The sequence below is a fragment of the Bufo gargarizans genome, chromosome 4 (genome assembly GCF_014858855.1).
Source record: "Bufo gargarizans isolate SCDJY-AF-19 chromosome 4, ASM1485885v1, whole genome shotgun sequence".
In the NCBI taxonomy this organism is placed as follows: domain Eukaryota; kingdom Metazoa; phylum Chordata; class Amphibia; order Anura; family Bufonidae; genus Bufo; species Bufo gargarizans.
In genome coordinates this window covers 392,400,192-392,420,243 of record NC_058083.1, presented here as the reverse complement: position 1 = coordinate 392,420,243, position 20,052 = coordinate 392,400,192, and the positions used below count along the sequence as shown (strand labels likewise).

The 20,052-nt window shown below is 46.6% G+C and overlaps 1 protein-coding gene across 8 annotated transcripts in view; it reads right to left on the bottom strand.

Moving 5' to 3' along the window:
* The window catches only part of BIRC6 (baculoviral IAP repeat containing 6), a 252,420-nt gene that overhangs the window by 209,366 nt on the left and 23,002 nt on the right, over positions 1 to 20,052 (bottom strand). For all 8 annotated transcript variants that reach the window (XM_044289277.1, XM_044289279.1, XM_044289280.1 and 5 more), the window contains exons 2-6: positions 13,582 to 13,763; positions 10,025 to 10,162; positions 2,341 to 2,534; positions 365 to 476; positions 192 to 274 (exon numbers count right to left, since the gene is read on the bottom strand). In XM_044289277.1, coding sequence (XP_044145212.1) covers positions 192 to 274; positions 365 to 476; positions 2,341 to 2,534; positions 10,025 to 10,162; positions 13,582 to 13,763 — 709 coding nt within the window. The remainder of the gene's footprint in view (positions 1 to 191; positions 275 to 364; positions 477 to 2,340; positions 2,535 to 10,024; positions 10,163 to 13,581; positions 13,764 to 20,052) is intronic.

Sequence of the window (20,052 nt, the reverse complement as noted above, 5' to 3'; positions counted from 1 at the left end):
TTAAGTAGCATAGAGGTGCCTACATGCAGCAATAGTGTTAGGGGATTGTACGGTACTGCCAAGAGAAGATCACCATAACTCTAACTGGTAATAGGGATGACTAACGGAATGAGACATCCCTCTTACAGAACCGTTTAATAAAGAAATCGGACATCTGTTCTTTTGAGGATGGGGTATATATATTCACTTACCATGGTTCATCTGTAGGTTCCCAGCAAACTAAACATACGCTACAAGTGAAGCACATGGCTCTATCATCTCCTGAGGAAGCTGGCTGTAAAAAAAATATATATAAATACTTATCAACACATACATAAAGGCACTACATGGACAGTGAATGAAACATTGAGCTGGCAAATCTCACCTGATGGTAAAAACCTGCTTGAGCCATAGGGTCGGGCTGAGCCCACCTGTAGCCAACATGTGGCCAAGAAGTGAAGGTCTCCCGTCTGTTTGCTTCACTATACATCAAGGACCTAGCAAAGAATTAAACGAGGAGAGAGAGCTCAGCTCAAGGACAACTGCTGCTTTATTTGACTCTTAGCATTTAACACAAATTACCAGGAATTGCTTCAAACAATTGAGCAGATTTTGGATCACCTAAAAACCCGCTCATTTTGCAAATGCACGGATAAAGAGAGTGTGTGTCTGGCCTTAATTAACTGCTAGCCAGAGTCACAATAAGGCCTCATTCAACCATACATGGATTTTCACGGACCACGATCATACGAGTGTATTACTGTACAGCGGCAGCACGAAGCGCGCAGCGTCATAGCAACCAATGATGCTCAGGGCCGTCTTTAATATTGATTGGACCCTGGGCAAAAATTTACTTAGGCCCCCTGGATCCCACCTTCCCACACCTTAGCATACAATCACGCCCTCCACCACAACACACACACAAAAAATCCACACATCTGGTAGAGTCCAGTGAATGACTGTAAATACTTCCAGTTCTGAAGACTCCAGCGGCTCAGGATCAGTGCTCTGGGCTGGAAGTGGGCACCGCTCTGCAGGAAGGTGACCAGGGCTCGGCTCACCCTAGTGTTACAGTGCACCCCAGCACCCCACAGTATGCAGTATAGCACCCTATAGTATACAGCACCACACAGTATGCAGTTTAGCACCCCGCACTATACAGTACCCCACAGTATATAGTAGAGCAGTATAGCACCCCACAGTATACAGCACCTCACGATATACAACACCTCACTGTATACAGCACCCCAAACTATACACGATACAGCCCCCCACACTATACAGTACAGCACTCCACACTATACCGCACCCACAGTATACAGTCCCCCACACTATACAGTACAGCAGTATAGCACTCCCCCCCCACACACAGTATACAGCCCACCACACAGTATACAGCGCCCCACTATACAGTAGTTTACAGTATATTAACATAACAGCCCCTGTCACCTTTTTCTGATGTAATCTTTCACAGTTAACTTCTGCAACACTCAGTAGGACCTGTGATGACCTCATAGCCATGTGACCAGTAATTGCTAGGTTACTGGTCACATGGTAATGATGTCATTAAGGTCCTAGAGCAAAACTCATTAAGGTCCTAGAATTAAGATCATTAACACAGTACGATCATGATGCCTGTGTAGCCGACAGCCTGACACCTGGGGCAGTAGCTAGCAGGGCTCAAGAGGCAGCTGCCTTGGGCCCCCCCAAGAGCAACTGGGCCCAGGGCAGCTGCCCTTTTTGCCCCTTGGTAAAGACGGCCCTGATGACGCTGTGCACTCAGCAGGGCGGGTTTTCACGGACTGTGGTCCATGAAAATCCATGCATGTGTGAATCAGGCCTAAACAGGTATTTCCATATCCCTTCAAAGTCAAGCCTGCACAGCAACACCCCAAGGCAGGTAAAAACATTCACCCATTCCCAAGATCAATGGGCGTCCCGGAGTTTGAGACCCCACTGATAATAAAGTGATGTTATATCAATAAGATATACTATCGCTCATGCAATGGGAATCTCTCTTTAACAGCCACCTTTACGGCAGAGGTTTGTGGAAATGGTTTGCTTATATGAGGCTAATGCAGCAGAAACTGTAGCAGTTAGGTCACTAATATGGACAAATGACAAGTTTCTAGTCCTCTGACCTATATACTTTAATTCATTTAGTCCTCTTTAAAAGGTTTAGGAGGTACTCCTATTGCACAAGGCCCCTCTGCCAAAAGCCTAAGGTAGGGGGTCATGCATTATTTGCAAAAACATTTAAATGTTGGACAAATGTTTCCTCAACAAGCTACCCCAATACATGGAATTTAGTACAGCAGTGGGTAGATCCATGTTAGTATGACTGCAAATCTTCAACCATACCGATCCACAGATCGCCCTGGTCCCACGCCAAGCTCAGGTCTTGCACTAGGTAACAGGTAGGACAGTCTGTCCATTATAGAAGATGCTACAGGCAGCGCCGCAACGTTTTGATTTATTTTCTTCAGCTCGTTCACAATGGCACCGGTTACTGACTTTAACACATGATGAGGAAGATGAAATGTGACTGTTGCCCACTGAAAAAGAAAATGACAAACTTAATTATATAGTACCAGATTGTGGAGATCAGTTAACAAGGTTATTTCACAATAAAATATTCCATCTCTCAAACAGATTCAATTAGAAACCTTTATTTAAAAAAATAAAATAAAAAAAAGGGGCCCCTTTCTGCATTTTTGATTCCCTCTCATGTTTACCTAATGTGTCCAGTGCGGAAAGACAAGCTGCTTCTCTTGTGTTGATTTTTAAAGGATGTCCAACATAGTAATGGAAATCATTCTGCTGAGCATGTGTGGCCAGACACTACATACATTAGGTGGACCTTCTGAGACGGAATCAAAAGTACATCTGGAGGCTCCATAACACATATGTATTAGCATACCTAGACTAGAATATTTTTTTTTAAATGACTCCAAAACTATTATGTTTTGCATTACCATAACGTACAAAAAAAAAAAAAAATGTATATTGACTTGTGGGGCAACCCCTTTAACAAGTTGACACAGTACCTCCTAAGTTTAGATATTGCAATGTGGACTGACCCATGAATAACTGAAGTAGGAAAAGACATGGAAAAGGGGCAGGTAAACAGATTTACTATAAATGACATAATACACTGGCAAACAATGTCAAAAATCCTGGTTTATGGTTGAATAAAAATGTTAAGGGATTTGAAAGTCAACACAAAAATAAATTATTTTTAAATTTACTGTAAGTGTTTTGATGGTGCAAAAAGAACACAAAAAGGAGATTTTTGTATAACTTACCAGTTAAATCTCTTTCTCGCTCTTCCTTGGGGGACACAGACCTTGGGTATAGCTCAGCTCCCTAGGAGGCGTGACACTAAGTAAAACTGTTAAGCCCCTCCTCCATCAGCTATACCCTCAGCCTGGAGATAGAGGCTACCAGTTGCGTGTCCAAGTAGTGAAAGGATAACAACCAACAATGGAAACAACCAGCCAGCAACCCAACGGGGCGCCAGACCATAACCCCGTAACCAAACACAGAAGGGTGGGTGCTGTGTCCCCCAAGGAAGAGCGAGAAAGAGATTTAACTGGTAAGTTATACAAAAATCTCCTTTTCTCGCCCATTTTCCTTGGGGGACACAGACCTTGGGACGTTCAAGAGCAGTCCAAGAAGGGAGGGACCACAAACCCAAGGCGGACCACCACCGGAGCATCAGGAAACCGCTGCCTGCAAAACCAGGCGGCCCAAAGCAGCATCCGCTGATGCATGCGTATGCACTCTATAGAACCTTGTGAAAGTGTGCAGAGAGGACCAAGTGGCTGCTTTGCACAACTGTTCAGCCGAGGCCCGATGCCTCTGCGCCCAGGAAGCCCCGACTGCTCTGGTGGAATGAGCAGTGACGCTGAAAGGCGGAGCTCTACCCTTGGCTCGATAAGCCTCAGACACCGCCAGTTTAATGAAACGGGCAATAGCCACCTTGGAGACCGCCAAACCCTTGCGCGAACCCTCCGGAACCACAAACAGGGAGTCCGTGCGCCGAAAGGATCCGGTGACCTCCAGGTAAATCTTCAACGCCCTGACCACATCCAGACGGTGCAGTTCCCGTTCTCTGGGGTGGGAAGGAGAGGGACAGAGCGACGGAAGGACGATGTCCTCATTGATGTGAAAGGCGGAGACCACCTTTGGCAGGAAGGACGGGACAGGCCGAAGCACAACCTTATCCTGGTGGAAGATCAGGAAAGGTTCGGAGCAAGAAAGAGCCGCTAACTCCGACACCCGTCGGAGAGATGTGATGGCCACAAGAAAGATGACCTTGCAGGACAGAAGGCGAGGGGAGACCTCCCGTAAAGGCTCGAAGGGGGCTGATTGGAGCGCCGAGAGCACCACATTCAGGTCCCAGGATGGAACTGGAGGGCGGTACGGCGGTACAGAGTGAGCCACCCCTTGTAAGAAGGTCTTAATTGGCCCCAGAGGGGCCAGGGGACGCTGGAGAAGAATAGACAGCGCCGAAATCTGTCCCTTCAGAGAACTGAGGCTCAGCCCCAGGTCCAGACCCGACTGGAGGAAGGACAGGATCGTGGGAAGAGAAAACCGGAGAGGTGGGATGCTCCGGGACTCACAGAACCCCAGATAGGACCTCCAAACCCGATAGTAGATCCTAGAGGACACGGGCTTACGAGCACGGATCATGGTGCGGACTACGTCCGCGGAGAAACCCCGTCGCGTTAAGACGGCGGTCTCAATAGCCACGCCGTCAAACGTAGCGAGCCTAAATGCTCGTGGAAGATCGGTCCCTGAGAGAGAAGGTCTTCCCTGGAGGGCAGTGGCCACGGTGCGTCTGCCAACAGCAACATTAGGTCGGCGTACCAAGACCGGCGGGGCCAATCCGGGGCGATCAGAATCGCGGGAACGCCCTCTGCCGCGATCCTCCGAAGAACCCGTGGCAGGAGGGGGAAAGGAGGAAAGACGTACAGAAGGGAGAATTCGCGCCACGGAAGGACGAGCGCGTCGGCGCCGTACGCCTTCGGGTCCCGTGCCCTGGCCAGGTATCGGGGGACCTTGTGGTTGAATTTGGAAGCCATGAGGTCCACGTCGGGGCGACCCCAGCGAAGACAAAGGGCTTCGAACACCTCTGGGTGCAGGGACCATTCTCCCGGGTCGATGGTGGACCGGCTCAGGAAATCCGCCGCCCAGTTGTCCACCCCCGGGATGTAAATCGCGGATAAGGCCGGCACGTGCGCCTCCGCCCAGAGGAGAATGAGGGCCACCTCTTGCATCGCAGCAGCGCTGCGAGTGCCTCCCTGATGGTTTATGTATGCCACAGCCGTGGCATTGTCCGATTGGATCCGAACAGGGTGGCCCCTCAGTAGATGGGTCCAGTGTCTGAGGGACAGAAGAATCGCCCTCAGTTCCAGAATATTGATTGGAAGTCTGGACTCCGATAGAGACCAAACGCCCTGGACGGACCGGGGAGGGAAAACCCCCCCCCCACCCCCGTAAGCTGGCATCGGTGGTAATCACCAGCCAGTTCAGTGGGAGGAAGGACCTCCCCCGTAAAGGGATATGCAACCACCAGCTGAGGGAAGCCCGAGCCAGGGGAGGCAGAAGAAAGGTCCTGTCCAGACTCCTCGGTGATTTGTCCCAGGCCGACAGAATTGCCCTCTGAAAGGTGCGGGATCGGAATTGTGCGAACGGCACCGCTTCGAAACAGGCAACCATCTTCCCCAACAACCGCATGCTGGATCTGAGGGAAGGGCGGTGATGACGGAGGAGACTGCGAACAAACCCGCAAAGGGCCAGACGCTTGTCCGACGGGAGGCGGACCTCCGCCAACTCCGTATCCAGGAGCATCCCCAGGAAGATCAGCCGTCTGGAGGGGGTAAGGGAAGACTTGGGGTGGTTGATGATCCAACCGAACCGCGTCAGGGTCTCCAGAGTGAGTCCCACACTGCCGGATGCCTGAGAGAAGGAGGGTGCCTTGACCAAGATGTCGTCCAAGTAAGGGAGAAGAAAAACACTTCTTGAACGCAGAAGGGCCAAGACAGGGGCCAGGACCTTGGTGAATACTCGAGGAGCCGTCGCCAGACCAAAGGGAAGGGCGACGAATTGGAAGTGATCGTCCCCCACTGCGAAGCGCAGGAAGCGGTGATGACATGGAGCAACCGGAACGTGGAGATATGCATCTTGAACGTCGATTGAGGCCATGAAATCCCCTCTTTCCAGGGAGGCCACCGCGGACCTGAGAGACTCCATCCGGAATCTCTGCAGTCGGAGAAAACGGTTCAGGCGCTTTAGGTCCAAGATCGGTCGCACTGAGCCTTCCTTCTTGGGAACCACAAAGAGGTTCGAGTAGAACCCCCTGAACCTTTCCGTCGGAGGCACGGGGGCGACGACACCCTTGTCCGTTAGAGAGCGAATGGCCGTGAAGAAGGCGGCCGCTCGTACAGGATCCCGCGGAGGACGGGACCGGAAGAAACGGTCTGGCGGAATGGACGCAAATTCGATCTTGTATCCGCAAGATACAACCTCGAGCGCCCATGCGTCTGAGATGTGGGCCCGCCATACGTTCCTGAACAGTAGAAGGCGGCCCCCCACCCGGGTGGGTGGGGGCGCACCTTCAGGCAGAGGGCTGCTGGCCTGTGGGAGCCCGTGTGGGCTGGGGCTTGCGCCAGGTAGATTGCGTCCGAAAAAACGGCTTCTTGCGTCTATCCTGGGCTGGGCCAGAGGAAGAAGAACCGGCCGCGGGTCTAGACCCGGTGGGCTTGCGAAAGGACCGAAAACGGGACGAACCAGCGCGACCACGGGGGGCGCCCCTCGGCCTGGACTGGGGGAGGTGAGTACTCTTCCCACCCGTGGCCTCAGATATAAGTTCGTCCAGACGGGTTCCGAACAAGCGGGAACCCGTGAATGGTAGGCCAGCCAAAGAGCGTTTGGAAGCGGCGTCCGCCGCCCAAACCTTCAGCCAGAGTTCCCTCCTGACAGAAACTGCCAGGGCAGAGGAACGGGCAATGAGGGCACCCGCATCAAGAGAGGCCTCACAGACAAATTTTCCGGCCTGGACAATTAGTTGGGCTAAGGAACGGAGGTCCTGTAGAGGGACGTCCGACCCTAACTCCCGTTCCAGTTGCAAACCCCATTCAGAGACCGCTTTACCAGCCCAGGCGGAGGCAAAGACCGGTCTAAGGGCCGAACCAGAGGCAGTAAATATGGCCTTGGAGAGGGATTCCGTACGACGGTCCTCAGCAGACTGGAGGGAAGATCCGTCTTGTACAGGAATAGTAGTGCTTTTGGACAGGCGAGCCACGGGAGGATCAACCTTAGGCGGGGACGTCCACGTGGTCACAGAATCCGCTGGAAAGGGATAACAAATGTCCAGCTTTTTGGGTGTAACAAAGCGGACGTTAGGCCGGGTCCAAGCCTTGGACACCACAGAAGAAAAATCAGCGTGGATGGGAAAGACCTTGGAGGCCTGTCTGGGGCGAAGAAAGGACACGCCGGCCTGTTCAGAGCTGGGGGGGTCATCGTGTATGTGAAAGGTATCACGGATGCTAGTGATAAGATGCCCCACCGCGGACGCCAATTTGGACGGAAGCTCTGAGTCCATGTCCACGTCCGAATCCGCCAGTTCTCCCTCAGAAGGCGTATCCCTTTGAGAGGATAGACTTGACTGAGCTCGCACGCATGGCGGAGAGAGCGAAGCATCTGGAGAAGATGTGCGCTCAACCCTTGAACGTTTCTGAATATGCCGGGCCCTGGAAGATTCGCTGGGAGGCAGGGAATCAGTGGGGGCGGCAGAAACGGTAGTCCCAGCGGGTGCGACAGGGATTGTGGCAGCCTGCGGGAGAGGCGGTCTATCCACGAGACGGCCCACTACGTGTGTAAGGCTTTCCACCGCCTGAGACAGAGACCTAGCCCAGTCAGGGGGTTCAGAGGCACCGGGGGGCGCAGCGGAAAGCGGGCCCTGCACCGGGGCCTGACATGCAAGGCAATGCGGCTCAGATTGCCCACGCGGAAAAAGTTCCTTGCAGGCGGTACAGGCATGGTACCAGGGTTTGGGGGCACCCGTGGGATCTGACATGTTGAAAAAGTGGTCGTACCCTGATACAGAGACCACAAGGGGTTGCAGCAGCTATGACCAGGAGGGTTAGGAGAGGGTTAACTGTCCTACCAGTGTCAGAAGAACGTCAGGAGTGAAGTCCAGATCAACAGCTGCAGAAAGGCAGCAACAGCAGAGAGCGTGCGTCCCAGAAACGCAATCTATGCACCAGGAGTCTCCCACGTGGCTCAGCTTCCAGAACGGAGTGAGGAAGCGCGGCAAAAAACCTCAGCAGAGGCGCGGGAAGAAGCTCCGCCCCCTACACGTTTGAATGTCTCCTGTGAAGGAGAACGTAACTCCGCCCCCAATGACGCGCGCGCGCGCGAAAAAAGAGCACGCCCCCTGCTGCCGTGACTCTCAGGTTATGCAGGAGCGTGAGAAACGAAAACCTTTGTCCGTAGAACAAGGCCCGCAGGCCCAAGTGCGCGGCGATATGCAGGTGGGTGACCTCACCGAGCCTCCTCTGCCACAATGTCCCCCGCCGAGCCCGAACCGCCGATGTCGGGCCTAAGCCCCGCCCCCCGATCACGCACGGAGCGGCGGCGGCGGGGAGGGAGAAGGATGTCAGGAGAGTAATCCGGGCCCTATAAACAGCGTGGGGAATCAGCCATTGGGGAGCGGAAGCAGCCGCAGATGGGGAGATCTACAGAGCGCTCAAATGACGACCACGGGTGCCCCCCCAAACCCAGTGCAAATAGGGACAGGGTATGGGCTGGAAAAGCCATCTTACCTGTCTTCACCCTCAGTTCCTTCCAGCAGGGTCGCCCCTTCAGCTACTGGCACCGCAGTGGCAGGAAGCTGGGAGAGGGGCTTTGCGTGCGGGCGACCCCCTAGCTGGCGGGATGTAGGGGAGCCATTGCTGCCCAGATCCCCTATTGCTTCTGTGGGGGAGGCAGCAGTGCAGATAGTTGGCACTGGCGCAGCTCACCCCGGGAGAGCAGAGAGGCCCAATGCGTCTCTGGTATCCCTAGGAAAAAACAAAATAAAATAACAAATTAGAGAAAAAATTACAACAAGGAGAAAACAGCCCTGCAGTAGCAGGGAGTGTCTTGCCTCCTTGGACACTAAGCTAAAACTGGTAGCCTCTATCTCCAGGCTGAGGGTATAGCTGATGGAGGAGGGGCTTAACAGTTTTACTTAGTGTCACGCCTCCTAGGGAGCTGAGCTATACCCAAGGTCTGTGTCCCCCAAGGAAAATGGGCGAGAAATAAACACTATTTATTTTTGATATCTTCAGAATCCTACTTGCCCACAAAATAAAGTTATGATGACACTTATATTTCGTTGCCCCCATAAGCCACAAATACAATAAAAAGTTATACATTAAACGTAACTAAAACTGTGGCATTTAAAATTACAACTTGTCGGGCAAAACACAACCCTTCATACCTCTTAACCCCCAGGTCAAGAGAAAAATAAAAAGCTATGGCTTTTGAAATATAGATCTATAAAATAAAATAAAATGGTGATATGCTGAAGTCCAAAAAAGAATGCATCTTTAGGTGGTTAAACTCCAGGACAACTCGATATATAAAAGGCAGGTGCTCTTTTAGTAATAACATAGTACTGGCACAAAGAAGTGACCATATGGCCAAATAAAGGCCGCAGTGCCAGAGAATTTATTAGAAAAGGACTTGGAATGCAGCCTTGCCCCAACAAGCATTTGCTAACACTAGTCGCACTAGTATAAGAAAATAACAGTTCTTCCGGTCTTCTAGGCGCCTTATAGACCTATTTCTAGACCTAGACATGGAGATTTTGGACATTTGTTTGCCTACAAGTGTAAAACATCATCTGTCCATAAGAATGTAGATATTGTCTGCTCATCCCACTAAAGAATGTAAGAATAGGTAATGAGTTATGAGGAAACCTCTACATGGTCATTAATCCACTCGCATCCTCACATGCAGAATCCGACCAAGATCATAAACTAAATGTTCTTACCTTGGCAACCTTATGATTTGCTGCTGTTTCGTGTGAGGTATTTTTAAAGCCATCCTTGAGCTGCATAATAAATAAATCATAGCCTTCTGCACTGGACACATCGATCTTCTCTAGGCAAGCGGATAACAACTGCTGCACCTGGAAGGAATTCAACCATGAAAAAAAGTCACCCCATTAAGTTTCTGAGAAGTCATAAAAATTAGAAAATGACCCCAAAATTATGATGAAAAGAAGATATCCACTAAATTAAAATGAGAGGAAAAAACCATTAAAGGAAAGGGGAAAAACTGAAGACTGCAAAAGACAACTTTTATGGGGCTTCCACCACAAATGGGTGGTCTCTTATGGAGGTGAACAAATGGATGGAGACTTTCAGACTCAATCTGACTTCATTGAGTGGCCAAAAGAAATTCCATAAGCATCAATAGAAATCCATCTAAAAATTTTGGTGGTGCTAGTACAGTTCTTGGCATCTTGGCTTCTGAGCCTATTATATTACAGAATTAATGTAGGGCTGAAACTCTACTTTAAAAAAAAAAAAAAAAAAAAAAAAAACTTCGATACAAATTTATTTGCATTGATGATTCGTTTGCGCCATGTGACCATGGAGTGCGAGTGAAGAGCTTGCTATTATTCACTCTCCGTGGTCTCCCGCCTGCCCGCGCAGTGCTGCACTGGATCCTGACACACACACATTGTCAGGACAGGACATTTTAGTTCACAGGCATTGCGGCTGGGCACTGATGGCTGGGGGGGGGGGGGGAACTGATGGCAGTAGGAGGGGAAGCAACTTATGACATGGGGAAGCTGGTGGCACTGCTGGAGGAACTAATTGCAGTGGAGGGGGAACTGGAGGGGAGCAACTGATGGCACAAGGGAGGGGGAGCTGATGGCACTGGGTGGAGGGGGGGGGGCGTCGACTGATGGCAGGGGGATGATGATTTTTATAGAAAACTTTCTTTCAATTAGTTTTTTCTTATTGGAGTACACGATTCAACGTTTGTTTTAGTAATTTAAATCCATCGATAGCTGCAGTCCTACATTTTAGACATCATTAGAAGGGCCCCCCGCTCAGCACACCCTATATAAGCCAGAAGCGAGAACTCTGCATGTGGGTCCTGTTCTGATGGACTCTAGCCATCCTTTTTTAAACAGACATCGATTCATGTGAAAGGCCACCATGTCCTACTACATTTCTGCCACATCAACTGCTGCTTGCAAAAATAGGCTGTCTGCAGGTGGTGACACAAGTAGCCCATGAATTTTATAGGGTTTGTCCAAGGAGAGACAATCTCCTTCAATTAAATATTTAAAAAAAAAAAAAAAAAAAAAAAAGTCTACCAGTCAGATCTTTTTAAAAATAAATTTATCTAAAAAAAAAATGTTCAATGACTACATAACAGGAAGATTTTAAAGGTTAAGGGCTCTTTCACACTTGTGTTGTCCGGATCCGTCGTGTACTCCACTTGCCGGAATTACACGCCGGATCCGGAAAAACGCAAGTGAACTGAAAGCATTTGGAGACGGATCAGTCTTCAAAATGCGTTCAGTGTTACTATGGCAGCCAGGACGCTATTAAAGTCCTGGTTGCCATAGTAGTAGTGGGGAGCAGTATACTTACCGTCCGTGCGGCTCCCGGGGCGCTCCAGAATGACGTCAGAGCGCCCCATGCGCATGGATGACGTGCCATGCGATCACGTCATCCATGCGCATGGGGCGCCCCGACGTCACTCTGGAGCGCCCCGGGAGCCGCACAGACGGTAAGTATACTGCTCCCCCGCTCCCCACTACACTTTACCATGGCTGCCAGGACTTTAGCGTCCCGGCAGCCATGGTAACCATTCAGAAAAGGCTAAACATCGGATCCGGCAATGCGCCGAAACGACGTTTAGCTTTCAATGGGCATTAATTTCGGATATGGCCTTGCGGCAAGTCTTCAGGATTTTGGGCCGGAGCAAAAAGCGCAGCATGCTGCGGTATTTTCTCCGGCCAAAAAAACGTTCCGGTCCGGAACTGAAGACATCCTGATGCATCCTGAACGGATTTCTCTCCATTCAGAATGCATTAGGATAATCCTGATCAGTATTCTTCCGGCATAGAGCCCCGACGACGGAACTCTATGCCGAAGAAAAGAACGCAAGTGTGAAAGAGCCCCAAGCACAATACAGTAAAACATGCTTCTTCCGGCTCAGTTTTCTTCTCAGATGGTCGATGTGGTGCATTCACATATGTTTGGGGGGGTCAGACGTGTTTGTGCCGTCCACAACTGCTATTGTATACTGATTTAACAAGTCCGATCTGAGGACTTAAAGCTATACGCTGCTCCTATCTATTGGAGATAGTTCTCAATACCTCGACTCTGAACTAACTGATTTGAGTCATTTCAAACAGTTATTTTAAACTGACACAATCTATTGCTGACTCTTACTGTTTAAATTCCATCGCTATTTGAAAGAATTGTTGCCATTATCATCATCACTGCTGTTACCACTGAAACATGCTGCTACAATGAACTTATTCATATGATATTGATTATATTGCCAAGTGGAAATTTATTCATGAACTATATTGTTATAATTACCAATTTATTCTACACACATTTTTACTGCTTAATTGATGCTACTTTTTATTATATTTATATCAGTTGGTGTGGTGGGCTGTGTTGTAAATAGGATTTAGTGGAAACAGATATATTGCTGCGATTTATAGTGGTGACAGTCACAGGAGGTTCCATACTTTTACTACTACCTTGTTAGATTGCCTTCTGTAACAGTCACCAATACTGTGTCGGATATATTTTATTATACTTAACCATGTATTACTAGTGTACTTAATAAAGTAAGTGACTCAATATCTTAGTTGTGCCGTCCTATATATAAATTTTGGGTCTGTGTTCCAGCAGTGGGGTGACACTGCGGGACTGTTGGCACCCTGGTTGGTGGACCAGCTCTCCTGTGCATTCCACCACTACAAAAAATATAAATAAATAAAAATAAAAAAATAAATATATATATATATATTTTATATTTATATTTATACAGGCAGATCCTCTGCCCAGAAACAGTTATTCCTGGTGCCGGTCAAAAGACATTACCACACGAGGAACGAGCGTTTGCTCATTCATCAGGCGACCACTGATACTTTTACACCAGGCAATCAGAAAAACGTTTCTACAAACGCTGAGTACTAATTGGCCCAAAGACCGGCCCCAGTAAGGCCTAGTCCACACTTCTGTGTTTTGGTCAGCAATTTCCCTCAGTGATTCTAAGCCAAACCTAGGTGTGGGTCAAAAACTCAGAACAAGTGTGAATTCTTCCATTATACCTTATATCTGTGCAGGCTTAACTCACGGTTTTGGCTCACAATGACAGATGCAAATCACTGCCCAAAACACTGAAGTGTGAACTAGGCCTAAAAGGAACTTTAGATCCTCTTGCAATTCTTGAAACAAATCCTGGACTACAAAACATTTTTGGGTTATCATAAGACAGATTAGAGGAACATCAATATAGCATGACATACAATGGGAAGATTTTGTGGGCTACAGCAGTACTTACCTCAGTAACTGGCAATTCAAGCTGGACTACATCATCTGATTTAGAGACTGGCGTCTGAAGTGCGGTGTCTAATAATAAAATGCCATTTAGATCCTTCCGACAACCCACTGCATAGTCATCCACAAAGATAACTTTATCCACAGTTGGAAAATACTGACACTTCACCCGACCACCAGGCTTTGCTGTTGAACAATAAAAAAGAAAATCATTTTTGGATATTTAGGACAAAGGTAGTAATATTAATGAGAACAAAAAATGAACAAGTAAAAGGACCAATTCAAATATTTCCAATATTGGATCCCGCAACAGGTGACAATACTAGATACCCATAACGGTGTGGGGATCTGGAGTCACTTTCTTGGAGCCAACGTTCTGGTATTATGTATTAGTACATGCTAGTAAAACTAAAAATTTCAGTTTTATTAATGATTATGATTGATTATTTTTTTTCTTGCTAAATTAACTATAAAACATGTCCAAGTAAATAAATTAACTGTTTTTCTATAAATAACATATATTAATATATTTTATACAACTTCACAGGTTTTCTATGAGCAACACAGTTTTTCTTTTCGGCAGTTTCATAAATCTCCCCATCTCTACGTCTGCACTTGCATCTTGGCAATCAGATTTATGGCCCTTTAAGGTGCTGCACCTATACCTACAAACAGCAGGCAGCTAAGATGCTGCCATGCTCCCCCCCTCTGATGTCTTGCTGGGAAAGGTGGCACAGCACACACCCAATACACATCCCCGAAGTCAAAAGAATGTTGGTCAGAGCAGAAATCTTTTGACCTGACAGTCCCCACAGAAGGTGCTCCAACGGGTCTATCATGAAGGCGGTCCCGGACGAGGACCTACTCCAGGGGATGCAGCTTAGACCTGCTAGAAGCATTCTTTCAACCTTCAAAAAGTCTGGTATTGGGTCTCCCAAGCTCCAGGGACCGCTTGAGGAGGCAGAACAGAGGCCTAGACCAAGGATTCTGCTAATTGGGCAGTTGATTTATTTCCTGGCTTCAGGTTTAAACGTAGGATGATATTTTGAAAGTTGACCAGTCCTAACAATATTGGTCTTAAAATGTGTAGGAGGGGTCCACTAGGCAAGGATATGTACTTGTTTGTTGGGTGTTCTGGTGAGAAAGAGGATTACCTCAGATTTTGCAGGCACAAGGTAAGAAGCAGCTTAATGCTGCTACTTCATAGCATCGCGGCCAAACCCCACCCCCAATGACTCCCGCAATGTGGGCGGGAGGAACAGGCAGAGCTAATATGTGGTATTGTCCTATCCCGAGTGGGTGGGCATGATGGTGGGCATCATTGTAACTAGCTGTATTTGGGGATTATGCAAATACAGTGGTCCCTCAAGTTACAATACAATAACTGGACTACCACTGTATGTTGAAACCATTGTAACTTGAGTTCATAATTCTATGGAAAACCAGTAAATGGTTCCAAAGCCCCAAAATGTCATCCCATTATAAGAGAAAATGAAAACCTAAGAAAAATAAGCAGACAACTACAACAAGACCTTACATATAGCTGCTGGAAGATGTAAATCACTTTCTAAGGAGGAAGACACAAGCTTCTTCAGGGTCCTGTATAGTATACAGAGTACAGGAAAAAGAAAATGGAGCTGCCTTCACCTGGTGCCAAAAGGAGCAGCTCATCCTGGCACAGGGAGAGGGCAGTACAGGACATGTAGTACCGCACTGTACTGTAAATAGCTGCTACTAGACAGACAATACAGGTGTTTTATCAGGGTAATGGCCATGATGATTGGCTGGATCGGAGGCATTGTATGCATGTCTAGTTTTAACTTATGATTGCCCAGGAAAGACCATTGTTAGTTGAAAATATTGTATCTTGAGGCCCTTGGATATTCAGGGACCACTGTACTGACATCGCCAGCTACAAAATGGGCAAATTAATCTAATTATTTCAATTAATGGCCCAGCCCTAGTACCACATGCCATAAAAAAAATCCATAGCCAAGTCCCTGCCATGACTTGGGTTATCCCGTCACCTAACTCATCATTTCTGGGCAGCAATTTGTGCTGTCTAAACAGAGATCTGCTGCCCAGAAACAATGCAGCTGTTGAGCAGCCAACTGTCAGGAAGGAGGGTTTCTTCCCAACCACTGGCTGTATCGGCGCGTGTAAATGTGCCTCTACTCATTTATATAGGAGTTTTTTTCTCTCTGGTGAACAATATATTGTATTGTTTTGTATTGTAAAGTACTGCTGAAATGAAAAACAAACCAAAATGCTTTAAAAAAAATAGAGTATATATATATATATATATATATATATATATATATATATATATATATATATATATACACACACACATATACATATACATATATACATACATACATACACACATAAATATATATATATATATATATATATATATATATATATATATATATACACACCCACCCCTTTCTCAAAGAAGTTTAAACTTTTGAACAAACCCTTTAATATCTTGCTCAGCAATGAATAAATCCTAGAATCTGGTAGGTATTGTACCTTCAACTTACTGTTGGCATTGGTTTAGAGCAATTTATTGGTGCAGCAACATTCCTAATGTTTATCCCAGGAATAAAATGTACATCTTACCCAAACATGTAATTTTTGGCTCTAAAAGGACATTTAGATTTCAAGTGCCTATGAACTATGTAAAATACAGTGCCCAAAAAGCTTGCAAGATTATATACAGTGTGATCATAAAAGAAACTGTATAAAAATTACTTCTGAGCACCACGCTTGGCACAGTCTAAAGATCTCTGCAGGAGGCACCTGTTCTGTGCAGATTATGTGCATTTCCATGTCAGCAAACTGTGATTCACATTATGGCGGTGACATTAAGAGGATAAACAACGCTTTCCCGTAGAGATCCTACAATAGCAGACCATAGGCAGTAAATTCTACAAGCCGCACTTGTTTGACACAAGCCCGAAATTTCTTACTCAAAATGATTAACTCGCCCGTCTTAAAAACCTGCTCTAGCTTTTAGTATATACAAAGTGTGCCAAGCCAATACGTTTGGAAGTGATACAACATATATTCATTATGTACAGTCAATTAGATAGAAACTAGCATTGAATCTCCTTAGAGAGACTTATCTCACACATCGAGGTTCCTTAAAAGGAGCTGTCCAGAAGGTACAAAAGCATCAAAATAGCTTAAGAATTAAAAATAAATCCTATTCGACTCTTCGATTCCTCACCACTCCTGGGTCCTCCTCAACATGGAAATGTGACAGAGCCAATTACTGGGCACAGAGATCCATCAGTGATTGATGGAGTTTAGACAGGGACACATGTTGACAGGGACCAAGATGTATAGGAATGGCAGCAGTGGGGGATGAGTGAGAAAAGTATGACCGCTTTTCTTTTTGAAAGGGTCAGAATGGCATAAAAAATATTACCAAACATACAACACCTCCTTAACGCATGTAGATGTAATGAAGTCTGAGGTGCGCAAGGAGTGTATGAAGCGGGCTCATGAGCTGAGCCCCCCTCCACACACAGCGGGAACCAGCTGTCTTACAAAGATGCACATGCGCATTGCGGGCCGGCAAAAGTTAAAGCAGCATTTCGTCAGCAACCTGCCAGCCAATGATCGCGGCTGGCAGGTTGCCGATTTTTAAAAAATCCAATCAGAAGCCATATAGCAGATCATATTAGTAAATATGATCTGTTATATGTCTGCCTGCTCCTCTGCTGGTCCTTTTCATCGGTTGGATCCAGCAGAGGAGCAGGCTTCACAGTGAGTACACCACACACTAGCCCCAGATCACCCCCTGCACCCCAATTAACCCTTTGATCACACCTTTGATCGCCCCTGTCAATCACTAGTGAAAGGAAAAAAGTGATCAGTGTAAATGCACATCAGCTGCAGCACTGATGTGCATTCTGACAGAAGCATTGCGCTGCTGTCAGATTACACGCAAGTCGGTGTATGCGGCGCTGCAAGACGAGATTTCTACTCTGCAGTTAAAGATACGTTTGCCAAGGCATACGAGCTGAGGAGGAGGCGGCGTTCCTATGCTTTGGCAAACACTTTGTATATATTAAAAAAAAATACAAAATCCCAGCAATGATTTATTCATCCACATCGATTGATGTGAATGGAGAAATCTGGTTTGCCAGGGCATACGAGCTAAGTGGGTATGGATGTTGGGTGGAGCTCCTATGTCCTGGCAGACGCCTTTCCCCTCCTTTTTTTTTTTTTTTGGCAGAGATTTTTTCATCCACATTGATCGATGCGAATGAAAAAATCTGTGCCGTTCATTTTTTTTCTTTCAGCCCAGAGGCTAAACGGAAAAAAAAAAAAATCTCATTACCTGTATGCTCAATATAAGGAGAATAGCAGAAACTCCTAATGCTGGCCATACATGTAATGATTGCAGAGACCCTCAAATGCCAGGGCAGTACAAACACCCCACAAATGATCCCATTTTGGAAAGCAGACACCCCAAGGTATTCACTTAGGGGCCCTAAAGCGTGAGACGAAGTCTGGGCTCCAAATGTCTAAAAATGCCCTCCTAAAAGGAATTTGGGCACCTTTGCGCATCTAGGCTGCAAAAAAGTGTCACACATCTGGTATCGCCGTACTCAGGAGAAGTTGGGGAATGTGTTTTGTGGTGTCATTTTACATATACCCATGCTGGGCGAGATAAATATCTTGGTCAATTGCCAACTTTGTATAAAAAAAAAAGGGGGGGGGGAAAGTTGTCTTTTGCCAAGATATTTCTCTCACCCAGCATGGGTATATGTAAAATGACACCCCAAAACACATTCCCCAACTTCTCCCGAGTACGGCGATACCACATGTGTGACACTTTATTGCAGCCTAGGTGGGCAAAGGGGCACACATTCCAAAGAGCACCTTTCGGATTTCGCAGGCCATTTTTTACACATTTTGATCGCAAAGTACTTCTCGCACATTAGGGCCCCTAGAATGCCAGGGCAGTATAACTGCACCACAAATGACCCCATTTTGGAAAGAAGACACCCCAAGGTATTTTGTGATGGGCATAGTGAGCTCATGGAAGTTTTTATTTTTTGTCACAAGTTAGTGGAATACTAACTTGTGACAAAAAATAAAAAGTTCTATGAACTCACTATGCCCATCAGCGAATACCTTAGGGTGTCTACTTTCCGAAATGGGGTCATTTGTGGGGGTTTTCTACTGTCTGGGCATTGTAGAACCTCAGGAAACACGACAGGTGGTCAGAAAGTCAGAGCTGCTTCAAAAAGCGGAAATTCACAATTTTGTACCATAGTTTGCAAACGCTATAACTTTTACCCAAACCATTTTATTTTTTTTGCCCAAACATTTTTTTTTTTAATCAAAGACATGTAGAACAATAAATTTAGCGAAAAATTTATATATTTATTTATATATGAAAAATGTCATTTTTTGCAAAAAAATCATTACATTTTGATTAATAACAAAAAAAAGTAAAAATGTCAGCAGCAATGAAATACCACCAAATGAAAGCTCTATTAGTAAGAAGAAAAGGAGGTAAAATTCATTTGGGTGGTAAGTTGCATGACCGAGCAATAAACGGTGAAAGTAGTGTAGTGCAGAAGTGCAAAAAGTGGCCTGGTCATTAAGGGGGTTTCAGCTAGCGGGGTTGAAGTGGTTAAAGGAGCACTCCCACAAAAATATGCATTCTCTGACCTGTTAGAAAGATGCATGATGTAATCTATAGTGAAGGTAATCTTCTTACCAGTGACTGTATTTGTGAGTTATAACCTCCCTTCTGATTCTCAGCTGTGTCATGTGACCAGCACTCTGATCTCTAACTGACAGGAAGTCAGTTGCTTCTCTATTCCAACCCATGAGAATGACATTTAGGATCCCATGGGAAAACTGGCTTCCTGTCCACCCAAGATACTGTGTCAGTTGGAGAGTCAGTGTTAGGCTACATGCACATGACCATATGTGTTTTGTGGTCCGCAAATTGTGAATCGCAAAAAAAAAAAAAAAAAAAAAAAAAAAAAAAAAAGGGGATGCCTTCCGTTTTTTCTTGTGGATCCATTGTAACAATGCCTAAAACGCACAAGAATATGAGATGTTTTATTTATTTTTTTGCGGGGCTACGGAACGGACATACTGATGCGGACAGCACACTGTGTGCTGTCCGCACTTTTTGCTGACCCATTGAAATGAATGGGTCCACACCCTATCTGCAAAAAACAAACAAAAAAAAAACGGAACGGACACAGAAACAAACAACGTTCGTGTGCATGTAGCCTTAGTCACATGATACAGCTGAGGATCAGAAAGGAGGGGATAACTCACAAATACAGTAAATGGTAAAAAGATTGCCTTCACTACAGTTTACATCTGGTACCTTTCTAACAGGTCAGATGATAAAATGTTTTGGAGTGGGTCAAGGAATTTTAAAAGGGGTTGTCCGGGTTCAGAGCTGGACCCGGACACACCCAGGAAGCAC